Genomic DNA, 19,825 nt, shown 5'->3' with positions numbered 1-19,825 from the left:
AAGTATAAACAAACAGACCGATAGAAAAGACTACAGACCCATACATATACAATCATCTGATTTACAACAAAGGTGCCACTGCAATAAATGAGAAAAGGAGATCTTTTCAATAAATGATGCTAAATCAATTGAATATTCATGTGTGGGGAAAATGAGCCATCACCCTTAGCTCTCAGCATACACAAAAACCAGTTCCAAATAAATCATAGACCTATGCCTGGAGGAGGAGAAGTGGACAAAAGATACAAATAAGCAATTGACAAAACCCACAATATTAAATGACCCCATAAATATAAAAAGATATTTACCGTCATGCAAATAAAAATGAAAAAATACATTGATAACTTTTTCACATATTGGATTTACAAAGATCAAAAGTGTAATAATTCTTTTCATTAGTTCAGATGTAAACTTGTACTCACAGATACTACAGGTGGGAATTAAAATGGATACAGCATCTTTGGGCTGCAATTTGGCAGATAACTATGAAAAGCACAAATACATGTATTCTTGACCCAGCAATGCTATTTCAAAGAATTCATTCGCAGATATACTCATACATATGCAAAACACCAGAAACAATGTAAATGTCCATCAATGAGGGACTGATTAATAAATTATGGTTCATCCTCTTGTTAAATATAATTGTAAAGAATGAGGAAGTTCATTTGGAACAATTGCCCAATATATATCATAAGAAATAACTCAAGGTATAATACAGTGTGTACAGTATGGCATAACTCAAAAAAAGTATGTGGGAGAGTCTGTTTGGCATGTTTAAGAATAGCAAGTAGTACAGTATGCATGGAGCAGGTTGAAAAGGTTATAAGGGGCCAGGTCAGGAAGATAAGACAGAGCACAAATCTGAAAGGATTTGGAAGAGAGTAGATATTATGGGTGAGAGTAATGGAAAAGACTTCAGTGCATATTGGTATCTGATTATCCTTTCCTTCTCTGCCTTTGTATACTAGGTGTGGGTTAGGTAGATAACTGAACTTTACGTTTATATGTTCAAGGCTCTTGAAGAGTTACACATGGAATTAATGAAAAGGAGGGATATTGTCTATTAATCATGACTTACACAGGCTACAAAATAAAACAAATACCTGAGTTGTGATAGTTCTTTATCACTCAGTATCAAATACTGAGATGCTTTATACAAAGAAGTCTCATTCTGTGAATGTGTGCGCAAAATACCATATTAAATATTCCTTCTTGGTGTAGAGACTTATAAAAATACAAAAATAATTTGTTATTAAATGAGAAAATAAATAATAGAATAGAATGAATTTGTGGAATATTTATAAATATATAGCCATTAGTTTGTATGTAAGTTAAAGTTAAGAAAGAAACCTATCATTAACATCAGCCCATACATATAATTATGGTAATCAACATTTACATATAAAAGTATTTAGAAAAGCTACAATCTAAATGTGTATCAACAAATAAATGGACAGATAAAATGTGGTATATCCATACAATGAAATATTATTCAGCAATAAAAAGAAATGCAGTACCAATATATACTATAATAGGATGAATCCTGAAAACACTATGTTAAAAAGTCAGTAACAAAAGACCACATGTTGTGTAATTCCATTTACATAGAAACGTATAGAATTAGGCAAATTTATAGAAACAGAAAGTAGATTGGTGGTTACCCAGAGCTGGGGAGTAGGAAGGGTATGGAGGGTATAACAGGTATAAGGTTTCTTTTGGGAGCTAATGAAAATGTTTTAAAATTATAATAATTTCAGAATTATATATACTAAATATACTCTGAATATACTAAAACCAGTGAATTGTACACTTTAAATGGGTGAATTATGTGGAATATATATTTCAATAAAGCTGTTAAAAAACTATTTAGAAAAACTTCAGTTTCTGTAAAATAACAAAACCAAAAAACTAGACTAAAAATATTTAGAGAGCAGAGACCATCTTATTCATCTTTGTATTTCTTAAAAACTTACAGCCTGGGCACAGTGGCTCAGGCCTGTAATCCTAGCACTTTGGGAGGCCAAGTCGGGGTGGTTCACGAGGTCAGGAGATCAAGACCATCCTGGCTAACACGGTGAAACTCTCTCTACTAAAAATACAAAAAATTAGCCAGGCATGGTGGCATGGGCCTGTAGTCCCAGCTACTTGGGAGGCTGAAGCAGGAGAATCGCTTGAACCTGGGAGGCAGAGGTTGCAGTGAGCTGAGATTGCGCTACTGCACTCCAGCCTGGGCGACAGAGCAAGACTCCGTCTCAAAAACAAAAACAAACAAATGAAAACTTATAACAGAAGTTCACACACAGTAGGTGCTCAATAAATATTTATTTACATATATTTAATATAAATAACTGAAAAATATTGGACTGCAGGGTATTACTAAGAACAAATGTTATGCAGTTGACTCATTATTCGTAACTATATATTATCTACACAATAAATATTATCCTTGTTAATCTAAAATAGGCTGGGCATGGTGGCTCATATCTGTAATCCCAGCACTTTGGGAAGGTGAGGCAGGAGGATCGGTTAAGCTCAGGAGTTCGAGACAAGCCTAGGCAACATAGCAAGCTGCCATCTTCACAAAAAAATTAAAATATTAGCCAAGCATGGTGGCACATGCCTGTAGTCCTAGTTACTCGGGAGGCTGAGGCAGAAGGATCATTTGGGTCCAGAAATGTCAGATTATAGTGATCTATGATCATGCAACTGTACTTCAACCTGGGAAACAGAATGAGACCCTGTCTCTAAATTTTTTTTAATTCAAAAATCCTTTGGAATGCATAACAAGTTTCCTCAGCACCAGATTTCTTTTTTCTTAAACATGTTTTGCTAAATTAAACTCAGTTTCAATTCCCAGAATACTATGCAAATCCTAAAAAGAGACGGGGCAGGAAACAGGTCAGAAGTAAACCAGATGGAGACTAGCACTTTACTATGAATAATACAAATGTACAGCTCACAAGGAAGGAAAGAACCAACTATGCAGATGCTCCTCAACTTACAATAGGGTTACATCCTGATAAAACCATCGTAAGTTGAAAATATATTTTGAAAATGCATTTGATACACCTGACCTACTGAACATTACAGCTTAATCTACCCTACCTTAAACATCCTCAAAACACTTACATTAGCCTACAATTGGGTGAGATCATCTAACACAAAGCCTATATTATAATAAAGTGTTGAATATCTTATGTAGTTTATTGAATACTATATTGAAAGTGAAAAAAGAATGGTTATATGGGTACTTGAAGTATGATTTCTACTGAATAGGTATCGCTTTCATACCATTGTAAAATTGAAAACCCATAGGTCAAACCATCATAACTTGAGACAGTCTGTATATCATTTCACCTTTTTATATACTTGGTGTTATAGTCAATCACTATAGGGACTTTGGGGACTTTTTCATTCTGTGTGCTGTTCTGAGTTACTGGAAGCTGGCACTCACTACTGAATTTAGCCATGTAGAAGGGGAATCTTCAAAAATGTCAAATGTGGAGAATAATCATATTTATATACTAGAAATGCTGTGGAAGTATATTTCTAATTTTCTCAATTGTAAACTTTGTAAAAAACAATTCTATCTTTCCAGCATAAACTAAGTAAGATGACACACTCTGGGCATATTGCAGTCATTATAGAGAAAAAAAAACATACCACCAAGGAAACTATCTCTTGGCAACTAAAATTAAAAAGAACTATTACTTTTTCTTAAACTATTTATATCTCTTCCTTGCAGTAGAACTCAAAGAGAATGACATAAAAAACATTGTGTGAATGAAAAACTGAGAATGACTTCCAAAGTAACAGCAAAAGAGTTTATACAGAGACAAACAGAGATAAGGAAACAAAAACAAAATACTAACTCATAAATGTGAATCTTAAGAATGTTAGAGCAACAATAGAGATATGGGATTATATGTAATAGATCTCAAAACACTTCCGTACAGACTCTCAGGTAGTTCTGCTGTTAATGATAGCCTTTGAAGAAGAGGGTTAAAAGGATTAATGCAGATCCTGCAATATGAAGGCCTTGGAAGAGGTTAAGTCAGTCATTTATATAACAAGCTATTTATTTATATCGGACACAAACGAATTCCATAAACCATTCAATGGATGTCTCTAGAAGAACAATGACATGATGATGAGGGCACTGTGAGTGTGCGTGTGTGTGTGTAGAAAAGTAAGTCACTAATAAAAATAGAAATAGAAATGGATAATAGACATGAGGGGAAAGTTAAGTCTTTCTAGTAATTAAAGACAAACTAATTAAAACAGCCTTCCTAAATCAAGGACTAGACAGAGGGGAAAAAAGAGATAGCCTTTTTGGCTATCATAACTAGTAAAAAAAAAAAAAATATATATATATATATATACACACACACACACACACTCAGTATTGAAAACAATGAAAAACACTTAAAAATACACATACCTTTTAATAAAACAATTCCATGTGTATTTATTTACATAGAGGTTCATAACAACATTATTTACATAGTGACAAATTGGAAACAGTCTAAATGTCTAACTGTAGGATACTGTAAATAAATTATGTCACAGTTCTATTATACAAGATATGGAGCCACTCAAAATCATGGTATAGAAAAAAATCTCATCATAAGAAAATATGTTCACATGTTTTAAGAAAAACAGATGGAAGGCATAATTCCCACTAAGAAAAACAAATACATATACCTTTGTAGTCACTGAAAAAAAGTCAGTTTTAGACACAGTTGTTTTCTAAAGAAATACCTAGTCCTTTAATCATCTTTGAGTCAGCTATATTGAAAATGGATGATTACTCTTTTGCTGAATTTTGTCTGTGTCATGCTCAATTCTATCTCCATCATTCTAAGCTGTTCTCTACATTGCAAAGATTGGAAATATACTGCAGAGACTGTGAAACTACGGCACTACAATTCTTACAATCCATTCTTGGAGAGCTCTTGTTTAGATTTTGCCAATGAAAAGCATTAATGACATTTGGAAGACAGGGTGAAGGAAAAGCCATTATTGCCTTCTAACAGAAAGAATAGATATGTGAACTGACAGCAGCCATGAGACTTGCAGCACATGGCAAAGGCACAGAACTACACCAATTTGTGGACAGTAGCTAACACGTCCACCAGATACTCAGGCACTTGGAAAAAGTATGTGATAGAGCTTTGGAACAGGCATGGAGTATAAGGATATTCAGTCCCAGGTGAATGTCCTCCAAAGGGCATTCACTGCTGAGGACCCTCAAGGTAATTAGGTACACAAGGTGACTCATTTTATGGATATCAGTCAATCTCCTTCCCTAGCTATCCCAGCTCAGTAGTACCAGAAACTAACCCAGCAAAAGAAATATAAAGCACCTACATTAATATCAGATAAAATAGACTTTGGGGCAAAAAGCATCATGAGAGATAAAGAGGTTTGTGGCATAAAAAATAAAAGGTTAAACTCATTAGGAAGATATAACAATTCTACATTTGTGTGCACTTAACATAGCTCAAAGGTCTATGAGCAAAATAACAGAACAGAAGGGGAAATTGACAAATGCACTTCATGTTTTTTTTAAAAACTTATCTGAGAACTTTAAAGTATCTATCAGATATCAGTATTTGGTAGATCAAGCAGTTCAAAATCAGAGTATAGAAGATATGAACAATACATTTAGTAGGTTTGAGCTAATGGACATATATTGCATACTGCATCAAAAATCAGAAAACATGAAATGCTTTTCAAATGCACATGGGATATTCATAAAAATTAAAAATGCATTAGTACATAAATCAAATTTCAACCAAGTTCAAAGCATGGGTGTTCTATAAACATGAACTGCTCAATATTGTAGCCAGTAGCCATATGTGACTATTTAAATCAATCAAAAATTAAGTGTATTTGGTCCTCATTCTAACTAGCCACATTTCAAGTGCTCAATAGCCACATATGATTAGTGACTACCATACTGGACAGTGCAGACAAAAAACATTTCCATCACCATAGAAAGTGGTGCAATACAACATATATTCTGACTATAATAAAGTATGAAATTGATAACAAAACATTAATTTAGAAAAAACCATACTTTTACCACATTCATGAGTAAAAAAATATATTATGAACAATGATATGGTCTGGCTCTGTGTCCCCACCCAAATGTCACCTTGAATTGTAATCCGAATTGTAATTCCCATGTGTTAGGGGAGGGACCTCGTGGGAGGTAATTAGATCATGGGGGTGGTTCCCCCATGTTGTTCTCATGATAGTGAGTGAGTTCTCATGAGATCTAATGGTTTTGTAAGGCACTTTTACCCCATTAGCTCTGCGCTTCTCTCTCCTGCCGCTACGTGAAGAAGGATGTGTTTGCTTCCCCGTATGCCATGATTTTAAGTTTTCTGAGGCCTCCCCAGTCATGCAGAACTGTGAGTCAATTAAACCTCTATAATTAAACCTCTATAATTCCTTTATAAATTACCTAGTCTAGGGTATGTCCTTATTACAGGATGAGAATGGACTAAAATTACATATTAAAATACTTAAAACTGAACAATAATAAATCTACTACATATCAACATATATAGGATACAGCAAAATTGTTATGTAGAAAAAACTTATAGCCTTAAATGCATAGATCAGAAAAAGAAGAAAAGCTGAAAATATATGAGCTCAGAATCCAACTTCTTAAGTTACAAAGAATAAAATATAGAATAAACCAAAAGAAAGTATAATAATACAGATGCACAGAAATTAAATAAATAGAAAAGAAAAAAGGAGAAATCACATGATAAAAGATATACTAAGGAAGGTACACGTAAACAAAATTAAGCAGAGAAAATAACAGAAAACTTAGAACAACCTTATGCCAGATTGATGAAATGGACAGATTTCAAGAAAAATGTAAATTACTAAAACTGACTCAAGAAGAAATAGAAAACTTTAATTATTCTATAACCAAAACAGAAATTGAATGAATAGTTCAAAATCTTATATGTCAGGTCCAGGAGGTTTAATAGACTAGTTTTCTCAAACTAGATCATCCTAATCTTACATGAATTCTTACAGAGAATTTTTTTAAAAAGGAAATGTCCATACTCATTTTATAAAATTAGTATAGCCTTGATACCTTGATATCAAAGTTAGACAAAGAAAGTGCAAGAAAGGAAATTCAGTGACCTGTAAGCCCATGGAAAAGACACCATGAGCAAAGCTCACCCTCTGGAGTTGAAAAAATGTATGAACAAGAAGTTATAACTGAAATTAAATGGTGGCAGACATGTCCAAGGAATATTGTGGGGATTTGATCCCTTTATGAATCTTGTGATAGATAAATGTGTGGAGATGGCAACTAGTGGACAGCAGAACAATATTGGAATGGTGGTAATACAAGGAAATAGTACCATCATGTTAGAAGCCTTGAAATGAGTATAAATAATGACCGTTTAGAAGAGAAATCCATGTTGCCTCTCCAAAGGGCCTATTTTACTATGATGTAAAAATTAGGTCATATACATTTTCTTATTAGACTTTTTGTTAAATAAACTTTTGTAATAGTCAAAAAAAGAAATTTAGTTGTAAACATGCTTGCAAATATCGTCATCTAAAGATTAGCAAACCCAGTAATGTATTGAAAAAGGAAATACAGCATGACTATCCTGGATTTCTAGAAATGCAAGATCACTTCAACATAAAAGATCTATTAATCTAATTAAACATATTAACAAACTAGAAAAAAACCATATAATTATTTGAATGAATGCAGGAAAGGCATTTGTTAAAATTCAATATCCAGTGATGATTTTTAAAAACTAATAATTATGAATAAAGGAGAAATCTGATGAAGTCTTAATCTGATGAAGTGAGACTGGGAAGAGTTCTGAGAAGAACTCTGGAATCCATTGAAGACTTGAAACTTCCAGGGATAAGCTTGGACATAAATTGCAGTTAATTTCAGTCAATTTTAGCTCTTAGTTCAGCAGGAGCTACACATCCCATATCTCCCAGTCTCATGGCATATGCAGCCATACACGTGTTCCTGGAGCAGCTTGAATGCAGGTTGTGGGACCCAAGGTGGGAAAAAGAACCCTGTCTTCCAAAATTTGGAGATCTGTATTCTGATTGATAATTTGCTGCTTCTGATCATGGAGGTGCAGATACAGGTGAGTTGTCCTTGTTGCACACCCCACCTCTCATTGTTGGAAGCCCCACCCACTCTAGCTCAAGTGACTTTCAGGGGACTTAAAGGGCAGGTTCCTTTAACTACCCCTTCATTTTTCTTTTTCCCCCCTTTTGGAAACCAGACACTAAAGACTAGGACATTCAAAAGCAACTGCATACACAGGGGAAATTAGTTACCGCATATGCCCAGGGAAAGGCATAGGCTCAGAAAAGACCATGAAGATCTTAAGTTTACATGTCAGGCTGATCCTTGACATGGAGACATCCTACAACAATTAAAACAAAAAGAAAAAATAGCAAACCCTGGGAAAGAGAGAAATTCTGACTTCCAGAGTTACCACATTATTAGTTTCAAATGTCTAGTTTTCAACAAATCACAAAGTATACAAAGAAATAAGAAAGTACTAGCCATTTAAGGGGGAAAAAATAAAACAGAAACTGTCCTAGAGAAAGACAACATGGCAGCCCTACTCAATAATTACTTTAAAACCACTGTCTTATAAATACTCAAAGAACCAGCAGAAGACATGCAGAAAGTCAAGAAAAATGACATACAAACAAAATAGAAATTTCAGTAAAAAGATAGGAAACCTAAAAGTAAACCAAAAATAAATTCCACACTGAGCAAGATGGTTCATGCCTGTAACTTAAGCACTTTGGGAAGGTGAAGTGAGAGGATCATTTGTGGCCAGGATTTTCAGACTGCAGTGAGTTTTGATCATACCACTATACTCCAGCCTGGGCAACAGAGTGAGACCCTATCTTTAAAAGAAGAAAAAAAGAAGCTTAAAAATATAATAATTGAAATGAAAAATTCACTAGAGGGAGTCAAAGACAGATTTGAGCAGATAAAAAAAATCAGCAAACTTGAAGATTAGGAAAATAGAAATTATCAAGTCATTGAAGAATAGAAAGAAAAAAGATTGAAGAAAGCTGAAAACAGCTTAAGGAACCTGTGGGACACCATCAAATGAACCAACACACACACACTGTAATAGTTTCAGAAGAATAAAAGAAAGAGAAAGTGGCAGAGAGATTATTTGTAGAATAACAGCTGAAAACTTCCCAAGTTCGATGAAAGATAGACATCTGAGAAGTTCAACAAATTCCAAGTAGGATTAACTCAGAGACCCACATTGAGACCCATTATAATCAAACTGTCAAAAGCCAAAGACAAAGAAAAATTTGAAAACAACAAGAGAGAAGTGACACATCACATAGAAGGGATTATTAACAAGATTTGTCAGCAAATTTCGCATCAGAAACTTTGGAAGCAAAAGAGCAGTGGGCAGACATAGTCTAAGCACTGAAAGAAAAAAAACCTGTGAACTAAAAATCCTATATCCAGCAGCTCTGTCCCTCAAAAATGAGGAAGAAATTAAGACATCCCCAGATAAACAAAAGCTGGAGTTTGTTACCACTAGACCTGCCCTTCAAGAAATGCTAAAGGTAGTGAGTTCTGCATGTTGAAATGAAAGGACACTACACAGTAACTTAAAGCCATATGACAAAATAAAAATCTCAGTAAAGGTAAATATATGGGCAATTATTAAAGGTAGTATTATTTTAATAATAGTTTGTAGCTTCATCTTTGGTATTCCATATGATTTAAGAGACTAATACTTTTAAAAAATAATTATAAGTCTAAAAGCTACTATAATAATAATTGTAATTTTGGTCTGTAATTCCACATTTTCTTTTCTATATAATTTAAGAAACTAATGTATTCTTTTTTTTTTTTTCCGACAGAGTCTTTCTCTGTTTCCCAAGCTAGAATGCAGTGGCATGATCATGGCTCAATGCAGCCTCAACTTCCTGGGCCCAAGTGATTCTCCTGCTTCAGCCTCCTGAACAGCTGGGGCTACAGGCATGCACCACCACGCCTCGATAATTTTTGCATTTTTTTTTTTTTTTTTTTTTTTTTTTTGTGGAGACAGGGTTTTGCCATGTTGACCCGAACTCCTGGTCTTGAACTCCAGGGCTCAAGCAGTCCTCCCACTTCATCCTCACAAACTGCTGGGATTATAGCCATGAGTCACCATGTCCAGTTGAGAAACTAGTGCATTTTAAAAAACAGTTACTAGTTTATGTTTTTTGGACACTTAATATGTATAATTTTATGATACCAAAAACTGAAAGGGGTGAGGATGGACATGTAAAGGAGAAGAATTTTTGTATGTTATTAAAATTAAACTAATATACATTCAAATTAGAGTGTTACAACTTTAGAATGTTAAATATAATCTCCATGGTAACCATAAAAAAAGCTAGAAGGGAAATGATAAGGGAATTAAAACATTACACTATAAAAATCAACTGAACACAACAGAGGGTAATGTGCAGTAATGCAGGAAATGAGAGACAAAAAAGCTGTAAGACACACAGAAAACAAACAGCAAAACAAACAAAAGAAGTCACACCTTATTAGTAATTACTTTAAATGTAAACACATATAAACCCTCCAATCAAAAGATAGAGATTGGCATAATGAATTTAAAAACATGATCCAACTATATGCTGTCTATAAGAGCTTTGCTTTAGATCCAAAGACACAAGCAGATTGAAAGTGGTAGGGTGGAAAAAGATATTCCATGTAAATATAAACCAAAAGAGAGTAGAGGTGGTAATACTAATATCAGAAAAGATAGCCTTTAAAAAATCAAAAAAGTTAACAAAAAACAAGAACTGGTTTTTCTTTAGAGACAGTATCTTGTTATGTTGTCCAGGCTGGAGTATAGTGGCTAGTCACAGGCAAAATCATAGCACATTACAGCCTCAAACTCCTGGGCTCAAGCAATCCTCCTGCCTCAGCCTCTGGAATAGCTGGGACTACAGGCGCATACCACCATACCTGGCTAGGAAGTCATATACTAATAAAAGTTTTAATACAGCATTTGAATATATAGCAATAACAAAAATCTATGTACCTAGGAACACTGTATCAAAATATGTGAAGCAAAGTTGACAGAATTGAAAGAAGAAATGGTTCTCTACTAATAGTTGGAGGCTTCAATATCCTATTCTCAACAATGGATAAAACAAACAAACAAAAAGGAAATAAAGACGTGCAAAGAAATAGAGAACTTGAACCACACAATATGCCAACTAGACCTAACAGACAAATACAGACACTCTAGCCAACAACAATAGAATACACATTTTTCTCATGTGTACCTGGAACATTCTCCAGATAGACTATAAGGGAGGTCACATATTAAATCTCAATACATTTTTAAAAGATAGATATAATACTAGATATTTTCTTCAATCACAATGAGATGAAGTTGGAAATTAGCAACAGAATGAAAATTAGAAAATTCACAAATTTGTGACAATTAAACAACACACTCTTAAACAACAAAGGATCAAAGAAAAAAATCACAAGAGAAATCATAATATTAATTGCAAATCAAAACTACAATGAGATATCACATCACATCCATTAGAATGACAACTATTTTTTTAAAAAACAGAACATAACAAGTGTTGGCAAAGATGTGAAAAAATTTAAACATGTGTGCACTGTTGATAAGAACACAAAATAGTACAGCCTCTGTGGAAAACAGTATGGCAGTTCCTCAAAATATTAAAAATAGAATTACCATAATAAGATCCAGCAATTCCACTTCTGGGTATATACCCAAAAGTATTGACAGCAGGGTCTCAAAGGGATACTTGTACACCATGTTCATGGAAGTATTATTCACAATAGCTAAAATGTGAAAGCAACCCAGTGTCTGTCAACAGATGAATGGATTAAAAAATGTGGTATATACTTACAATGGAATGCTATTCAGCCTTAAAAAAGAAGGAAGTTGTGATATATTCTATAATATGGATGAAACTTGAGGACATTTTGCTATGTGAAATAAGCCAGTCACAAAATGAAAACTGTATCATTCCACTAACGTGAGTTACACAGAGTAGTCAAAATCATAGTTAAAGGAAGTAGAATGGTGGCTGCTAGTAGCCATGAGAAGGAGGGATGAGGAGTTACTGTTTAATGGGCACAGAGTTTCAGTTTTGCAAGATGAAGAGTTCGGGAAATAGACAGTGGTGATAGCTACACAACAATATTTTATTTGTGTACTAGTATCATGGAACTGTACATTTAAAAATGGTTATGATGGTAAAATTTATGTTATATGTACTTTACCACAAATTTTAAAACCTGATAAAAAATGAAGTGTAAAATTTTTAAACCAGATAATATAAAAGACTATTTTACAACTTTGAGGTAAGAGAAGATATTTTTAAAAATATAAAAAGTACAAGCCATAAAGGAAAATATTGTTTAAATGGACTACACTTAAACACATAATATCTATTTGTTAAAATACACTGTAGAGATCAAAGTCATGCACAAAATGGTAAAAGATATCTATAAGACAATCAGCAAAGGACTTACATGAAAAATATGTATACAACTCCTACAAAGCAAGAAGAAAAGATAACCTAATTTTAAAATGGGCAAAGGGCAAACAGACACTGAGGAGGGAGTATGAATGGACAATAAATATATGCTCAAGCCTCACTGGTAATCAGTAAAATGCAGACTGAAACTACAATGAGATATCATTTCAGATATATCAATACCAACTATGGGTAAGGATGTGGAGTAAACAAAATATCTTGTGGAAAATTGCACACTCCAGATTCTCTTTATTTTAGGCACTTCAAATGTAAAACTAAATAGTGTATTTTTTAGGGATATATATTTATTTTTAGCTAAACTGTAAAAATTATCAAGCGAATTAGAAACTTCAAATTAATGAAAGTGTTTACTTTTGGAGAGGGATAAGAACAGGTTGTGCTGGCTGGGTGCAGTGGCTCACACCTGTAATCCCAGCACTTTTTGGGGCTGAGGTGGGTGGATCACCTGAGGTCAGGAGTTTGAGACCAGCCTGACCAACCTGGGAAAACCCCATCTCTACTAAAAATACAAAAATTAGCCGGGCATGGTGGTGGGCACCTGTAATCCCAGCTACTCGGGAGGCTGAGGCAGGAGAATTGCTTGAACCTGGGAGGCAGAGATTGCAGTGAGCTGACATTGCACCATTGCACTCCAGCCTGGGCGACAGAGCAAGACTCTGTCTCAAAACCAAAACAAAACAGGTTGTCCTTAAGGAGAGGCATACAAGGTGTGACAAAATATTGATAATGTTCCATTTCTTTGGCTGGGGGTCACAGGTGCTCATTCTTTTTAAAAAACTGAACACATATGTTTTATATGTTCTTTTGTATACATATGTTTCATAAGAATTTTTATGTAAAAGAGGAAGACCCTCTAAATCTAAAATCTTTTTTTTATTACTGGAAGTACCACACGGTGGATTATTTCCCTGGTGATCATAGGTTCTGCCTACAGTGTAGTCACTGATTGTAAAGATAATAAAGGCTGCAGAGTCTGAAATGGAACAAAGGTGTAACCCATGAGTCATCAAGACAAGGTAAGCAGATGTTAAGTATAAAAAATATATATCTATAGGAAAAGTAAATTTAAAAGATGCAGGGAAGGCAACTTAAGTTAAAAAATGTAGGGAAGGAAAATGTACAGTACATGTCTTATATACAGTACACATCACACAGTACATGTATGACCCAGTAGAAAATTATTTTTTTTTTTTTGAGATGAAGTCTCGTTCTGTCACCCAGGCTGGAGTACAGCGGTGCAATCTCAGTTCACTGCAACCTCCGCCTCCCGGGTTCAAGTGATCCTCCTGCCTCAGCCTCCCTAGTAGCTGGGATTACAGGTGTGCACCACCATGCCCAGCTATTTTGGGGTGGTTTTGTTTGATTTATTTATTTATTTTGAGACGGAGTCTCACTCTGTGACCCAGGCCGGAGTGCAGTAGTGCAGTCTCGGCTCACTGCAACCTCCGTCTCCTGGGTTCACGCCATTCTCCTGCCTCAGCCTCTTGAGTAGCTGGGACTACAGGCACCCGCCACCACACCCAGCCGATTTTTTAATATTTTTAGTAAAGACAGAGTTTTACCGTGTTAGCCAGGCTGGTCTCAAACTCCTGACCTCAGGTGATCCATCCACCTCGGCCTCCCAAAGTACTGGGATTATAGGCATGAGCCACTGTGTCCAGCCAAGACCCAGTAGAAATTTTATATTGTTTTAAGAGAATTAGGTATATAGAAGATGAGGTAGGTAAAAAGGGACAAACAGTCTCATTTCAAGAAAAATAGAATGTAGCCAACTGGAAAAGAAAGAATATCATGAGGTAACTATAGCACACTCAAGATTGTTTTAAATCTTTCCTCAAAACCAGAAACCTAAAAATTAATTTTCCACAAACGCCTTTTCAACAACTGGGCATTTCCTACACTTACTATGAAGCCAAGATAGTGATTTTTAAAGGCAGTCAAAGCTGCACTTTAGTGCAAATACTATTTTTCTTCTTCTTCTTCTTTTTTTTTTTTTTTTTTTTTGAGACAGAATCTCGCTCTGTCGCCCGTGCAGTGATGCGATCTTGGCTCACTGCAACCTCTGCCTCCAGGGTTCAGGTGATTCTCCTGCCTCAGCCTCCCAAGTAGCTGGGATTACAAGTGTATGCCACCACACCTGGCTAATTTTTTGTATTTTTAGTAGAGATGGGGTTTCACCAGGATGGTCTCCATCTCCTGACCTCCTGATCTGCCCGCCTCAGTCTCCCAAAGTGCTGGGATTACAGGCGTGAGCCACCGCGCCCCACCTAGCGCAAATACTATTTTTCTAAAGCAATTTCGCACTATCTGTTTCTGTCACATTGTAGAAAATTCAAATTCCCAGGTGGTATCCCAAGTTTTTAAGCAACTTTGACAAAAACAAACAAACAAAGTATGCATTTCTGTTTTGTTTCTGGTAGTACTTAAGCTCTAACCCAGCAGTGAAAGACTGCTTTCTGGGCTACTGTTTCTGACACTTACCTGTCCCCTTTATTTTCCACACTAGCACATTCTTTGCCTACTTCTCTAGTCCAAGTGATCACATTTATAGAGCATCGATTTCTTATATCAGCTTAATCCTAGATAAGCTTGTTGTGGTACCTTTTGGCATACTAGTCCTTGCCCTCATCACATGGACTGTAGAAGCAAACAACCCTGAATTTGAATACTAGATTTATAACCTAGAAACTATGGTACCTCTGGCAGGTCACTTACGCTCTCTGAATCTCAGATCCCTTATACATTCAAATGATTCATAATAATACTAATGCCTATTTTGGAAGAATTGACTTGCATATGCTTAAATTTATTCAAACATCTTAAGGGTAGATTTAGGTACAGGTGGTAGGATGCTCAGTTCTACTCAGACTTGCTTCCCAGTTTTATCTCTGAGTATGGTCTTCAAACATCACCCTCAATTCTAGTAGTCAGCAGAGATGCTTTTCTGCTGTCTAGCTTTCATGGTCCCTGTAAGACCTACAGGTCTGTAGCTACTAAGATAAAAACACCTGTGATATGGTCCTTAGGTTCCTTATCTAAATTTTAGCTCTCAGGTTGATTTTGCAAATATCTTTCTTGCCCTTTTCTTGGAAATCACCGTATTTTCCCATTCTGGATTGTCTACCTTGATGCCTTTTTCTTTCTAACTTGTCTGAAAAATACTTACTTAGCTAGATAAGGCCAATTCGCTGTGTTTTTTTGTTTTTTGTTTTTTGTTTTTTGAGACAGAGTCTCGTTGTCGCCCAGGCTGGAGTGCAGTGGCACGATCTCGGCTTACTGCAAGCTCTGCCTCCCGGGATCACGCCATTCTCCTGCCTCAGCCTCCTGAGTAGCTGGGACTACAGGCGCCTGCCACCACGCCTGGCTGATTTTTTGTATTTTTTTTTTTTTTTCAGTAGAGATGGGGTTTCACCGTGTTAGCCAGGATGGTCTTGATCTCCTGACCTTGTGATCCACCCGCCTTGGCCTCCCAAAGTGCTGGGATTACAAGCGTGAGCCACCATACCCGGCCGACTGGCTTATTTTTTAAGCTCTCATAAGATTTTTCTCATGAGAGACCTCTGTCTACTACGAGGATCTGTTTTCTGTATTATCTTCACACCCCACCCCATTCTCTCCATAAAAACATTCCACAATATCATGTTATAGAAAATAAATTAGGAAAAAACCCCAGGTTCTAATTTCAGTCCTTTTACTTACCAAATATGTGACTTTCACTAAATCATTTGACTCACCTCTGAGTTAGTTTTTTTATCTGCAAAATAGTGATATGCCCTAAGACACATAATTACTTAAGAGGTTGAAGATCAAATGCAATAATGCAGATGAATATGCACTGAAACTGTAGTTCTATAATATAATACAGAAGGTATTAACCATTCAACAAAGAGATAGAATAGAAGATAAGGGAATCTGAATTCAAACTGAAGAGCAGGAATCCTGGGTCAATCATCTACTAGCTATACCTTTTAACATGTAAAATGAGGATTACAGCATCTATTTCATATGATATTAGCTTAATGATGTTGGCTACTATTGCTGTTACTAAATGCCTACTATGTGTTAGTCATTCTACTAGATACTGGTAATAAAATGGAATTAAGACTGACAGGGCTAACATCTTTGCCAAAACCTCTATCTCCTACTCCATCTACTACATTTTCTAAGTCATTTATGTCATATATTCTTTACAGCAAAGAAAAATCTGACTAGTAAAGCATTTCCACAGAACATCAAGGTAAGAGTCCAGAATTCCACTATTTCTTTTCTATAATAATTTCCAGTGAACACTATAGTGATTCTAGTATTTCTTTTCTTAATCCATCCCTTCAGTTGAAACTTTCCTGATGATTTCTGGGTAAACTATCTGGGATGTTTCTATCAAATGTAAATAATCCAAGGTAGTATTTCTCAAAATAACACCTAAAGACCATCTGCTTCCCAATCACCTAAAATGCTAATTAAAAGGCAGATTCCTAGGCCCTCTTTCAGATCTGTTGATTCCAAAGCTCTGGCTAGAAGATGGGAGAGTCTGCATTTCTAATAAGTCTCTGTGTGATTTTTATGAAAACCCGATGTGAGAACCATGTCCCCAAGAAGAAAAAACTTCCACTACATAAGAAGTTTATAAGACCAGGCGTGGTGGCTCACGCCTGTAATCCCAGCACTTTGGGAGGCTGAGGCGGGCGGATCACGAGGTCAGGAGATCGAGACCATCCTGGTTAACATGGTGAAACCCCTTCTCTACTAAAAATACAAAAACATTAGCCGGGCGTGGTGGTGGGCACCTGTAGTCCCAGCTACTCCGGAGGCTGAGGCAGGAGAATGGTGTGAACCCAGGAGATGGAGCTTGCAGTGAGCTGAGATGGCATCACTGCACTCCAGCCTGGGCGACAGAGCGAGACTCCGTCTCAGAAAAAAAAAAAAAAAAAGAAAAGTTTATAACCAAAGGAAATTCTGCGCAATAATGATCCAAAACTTCATGAAGGAGAAAAATTTTAATCCTCAGAATACATTTTCACACGCCTCTGTTAATAGGGTGGAGACAACAACTCATGGAGATTGAGAACAAAAGTGACTTGAATATATGCACCCTAACTCTGTGTGTTCAATAAATTCCTACTCTAGAGGCCAAGAGAACAGGTGGAAATGGGGATACACTGCAAATGTTTACTTAAATTTCAGAAGAAGCAAATAAAACGTATCGCAATAGTCAGATCTGTTAAACCTGAAGTTTCATGATCTCAGAAAATGGAACCACTTTCTCTTAAACTCAGCCAAGTCATGACAGACCTCTCCGCTCCAACTCTCCATGCCTACCACAAACCTTGGATAATCTCCCAAATGTAAACCTTGCCTACCGGATCCTGTGACCATTAGAACAATCAGAGGCAAGGAGATACACGGTCTTTTCATTAAAGTAAACTGAAATAACTAATTAAAATTTACATTTGTTCCTCTTGGTCAAATAAACAGTTATAGAAGAGCTCTCACTGAGATGTGGAAGAGAATCAAGCAGCTCTGAACTTTTCAAATAATAACAACTGTTATTTCCAAATAACAATTTCCAAATAACAAGCTGATGAACAAAATATTTCTTTACCCACCAAGCCACAGTAGCCTGAGACACTCTCTGGTTCAGATAATAAAATAAATGCCTTAGAGAGCTTTCGTTCCTAAGATGCTGGTGAGTTTAGCACTGTGACTGCAAGAAATCGGGAACCTACGACAAAAAGACGCCCAGCCTGCCCACACTAACCGTCCAGAACTAGGTCTGGAGCAGCAAAGCGGGCGGGGCCGCGATTTCTCCCGCATCGCTGCGCCCGTTCTTCTCCGCCTGCGTGAGCACCGCCCACCCACTCGCGGTGTGAACATACTGGGTCTCGCCTCTCCTTTCCCCTCCCCTCGGCCTGGTGCTGAATCATGAGCCCAATGTCTCCAAAAGGTAAAATCAAAGAACAAAGCCACCCTTGGGGCTGGTCTGAATGGGGTACCGCGTCGGGGTGGGGCAGAAGGCTGGAAACCACAACTTTGCTCCCCTTCTTCCCCAATTTCCCCACCTACCCCCCAAATTAAGAGGAGTACTGCAGTGCTCAGGAATTCTCAAGAGGGTGGCCCTTCTCCCCGTTGCTCGGGTCTGCTACGGTCCGTCGGGAACCCCGCGCGCTCCGCCTCATTGTTCCAGCGCGCCGCCCGCCGCCGGGAGCCCGCGCCCTGCAGGGCCAGCGAGTTGGCGGCTCCCGGGGAGGGGGTTGGGGCTTGGCCTGCTCTAGATCCCCGACCCATCGCCCCTCTGGGGCCGAGTAACAACAGCCCCCTGCCCACCCCCATAGCCTTCCTCCCAACTGATCGCTAAGGCGGAACCACAAGTCCCCGGAGGCGCCTGGTGGGTGCTGTCCAAATGCTGGGAGGAGGCGGCAGGGGGGTGGGGAAGAAGGAGCTGGAGGCCCGGCCTGCGCGAAGCTGCAGCCCTCGCCCCGACAGCGCGATTCGGTGACGCGGGTACCGCTCGGCCATGGTTCCTCCGCCCAAACAGGGAGCAGCTCGGCTACGGCCCGTCTCCCAGCCGTGGACGCAGGCACCGAGCAGTCCTTGGCCCTCCCTGTCTCCAGAAGCAGAAAGCGGAGGGCCAGACCCCGTGCTGGCTGCAGAAGTTCTCATTTGCTACTCACCCCAACTGTTTCTGTCCCTGCGGTTCTTGGCCATGGTGGTCCAGGACCTGGTGGCGGTGAGGCGCTGTCACTGCGCTCGCTGCCTTCTCCGGGGCCGCAGGTTGCTGGCGGTGGGAGGCTCCGTGCCCGCGCTGGGCGCAGTTCGCTCAGACTCTGAGGATGTTGCTGTGGCGCTGGTGGGAAGGAGTGGGGAGGAAAAGGGAGGAGAAAGCAGATGAACCAAGCTCAGCATCACAAGCCCGAGTTCACACAAATACCAGCGTCACACCCTCCCTACCTCAGCCCACCCCCAGAGCGTGAAGACAGTGATAGACCATGTACTGCAACATTTTCAACGGAAAACGCACACAAATAAACAGCACCCCCCTCGCACCCACTCTCAAAGAATTTAACAGCATTATCAGAAATACACAAACCGATATATTGCATGATTCTGGATGTTCAAATACCTGTTTCAAGCACGGTTATACATTAGCACAAACAAGCTGGCAACATTCGTATAGCCAAAGTAGCTAAAATAATGTGCATTTATCTACCAGGCATCC

General features: G+C 37.6%; 1 protein-coding gene and 1 pseudogene across 2 annotated transcripts in view; one reads left to right on the top strand and one right to left on the bottom strand.

Moving 5' to 3' along the window:
- ATL1 (atlastin GTPase 1) overlaps positions 1 to 19,529 on the bottom strand; it is a 73,462-nt gene extending 53,933 nt beyond the window's left edge. Inside the window, 1 exon segment of one of the 2 annotated variants that reach the window (NM_001257493.1) lies at positions 19,281 to 19,529. In NM_001257493.1, the coding sequence (NP_001244422.1) occupies positions 19,281 to 19,314 (34 nt within the window). In that variant the 5' untranslated portion in view covers positions 19,315 to 19,529. 2 annotated transcript variants of the gene reach the window in all.
- On the top strand, positions 7,198 to 7,422 carry LOC100426629 (small nuclear ribonucleoprotein G pseudogene; annotated as a pseudogene).
- Positions 19,530 to 19,825: the final 296 nt, after the last annotated feature.

This window comes from Macaca mulatta, chromosome 7 (assembly GCF_049350105.2).
Source record: "Macaca mulatta isolate MMU2019108-1 chromosome 7, T2T-MMU8v2.0, whole genome shotgun sequence".
NCBI lineage: Eukaryota > Metazoa > Chordata > Mammalia > Primates > Cercopithecidae > Macaca > Macaca mulatta.
This window is presented reverse-complemented; position numbering and strand designations above follow the sequence as displayed.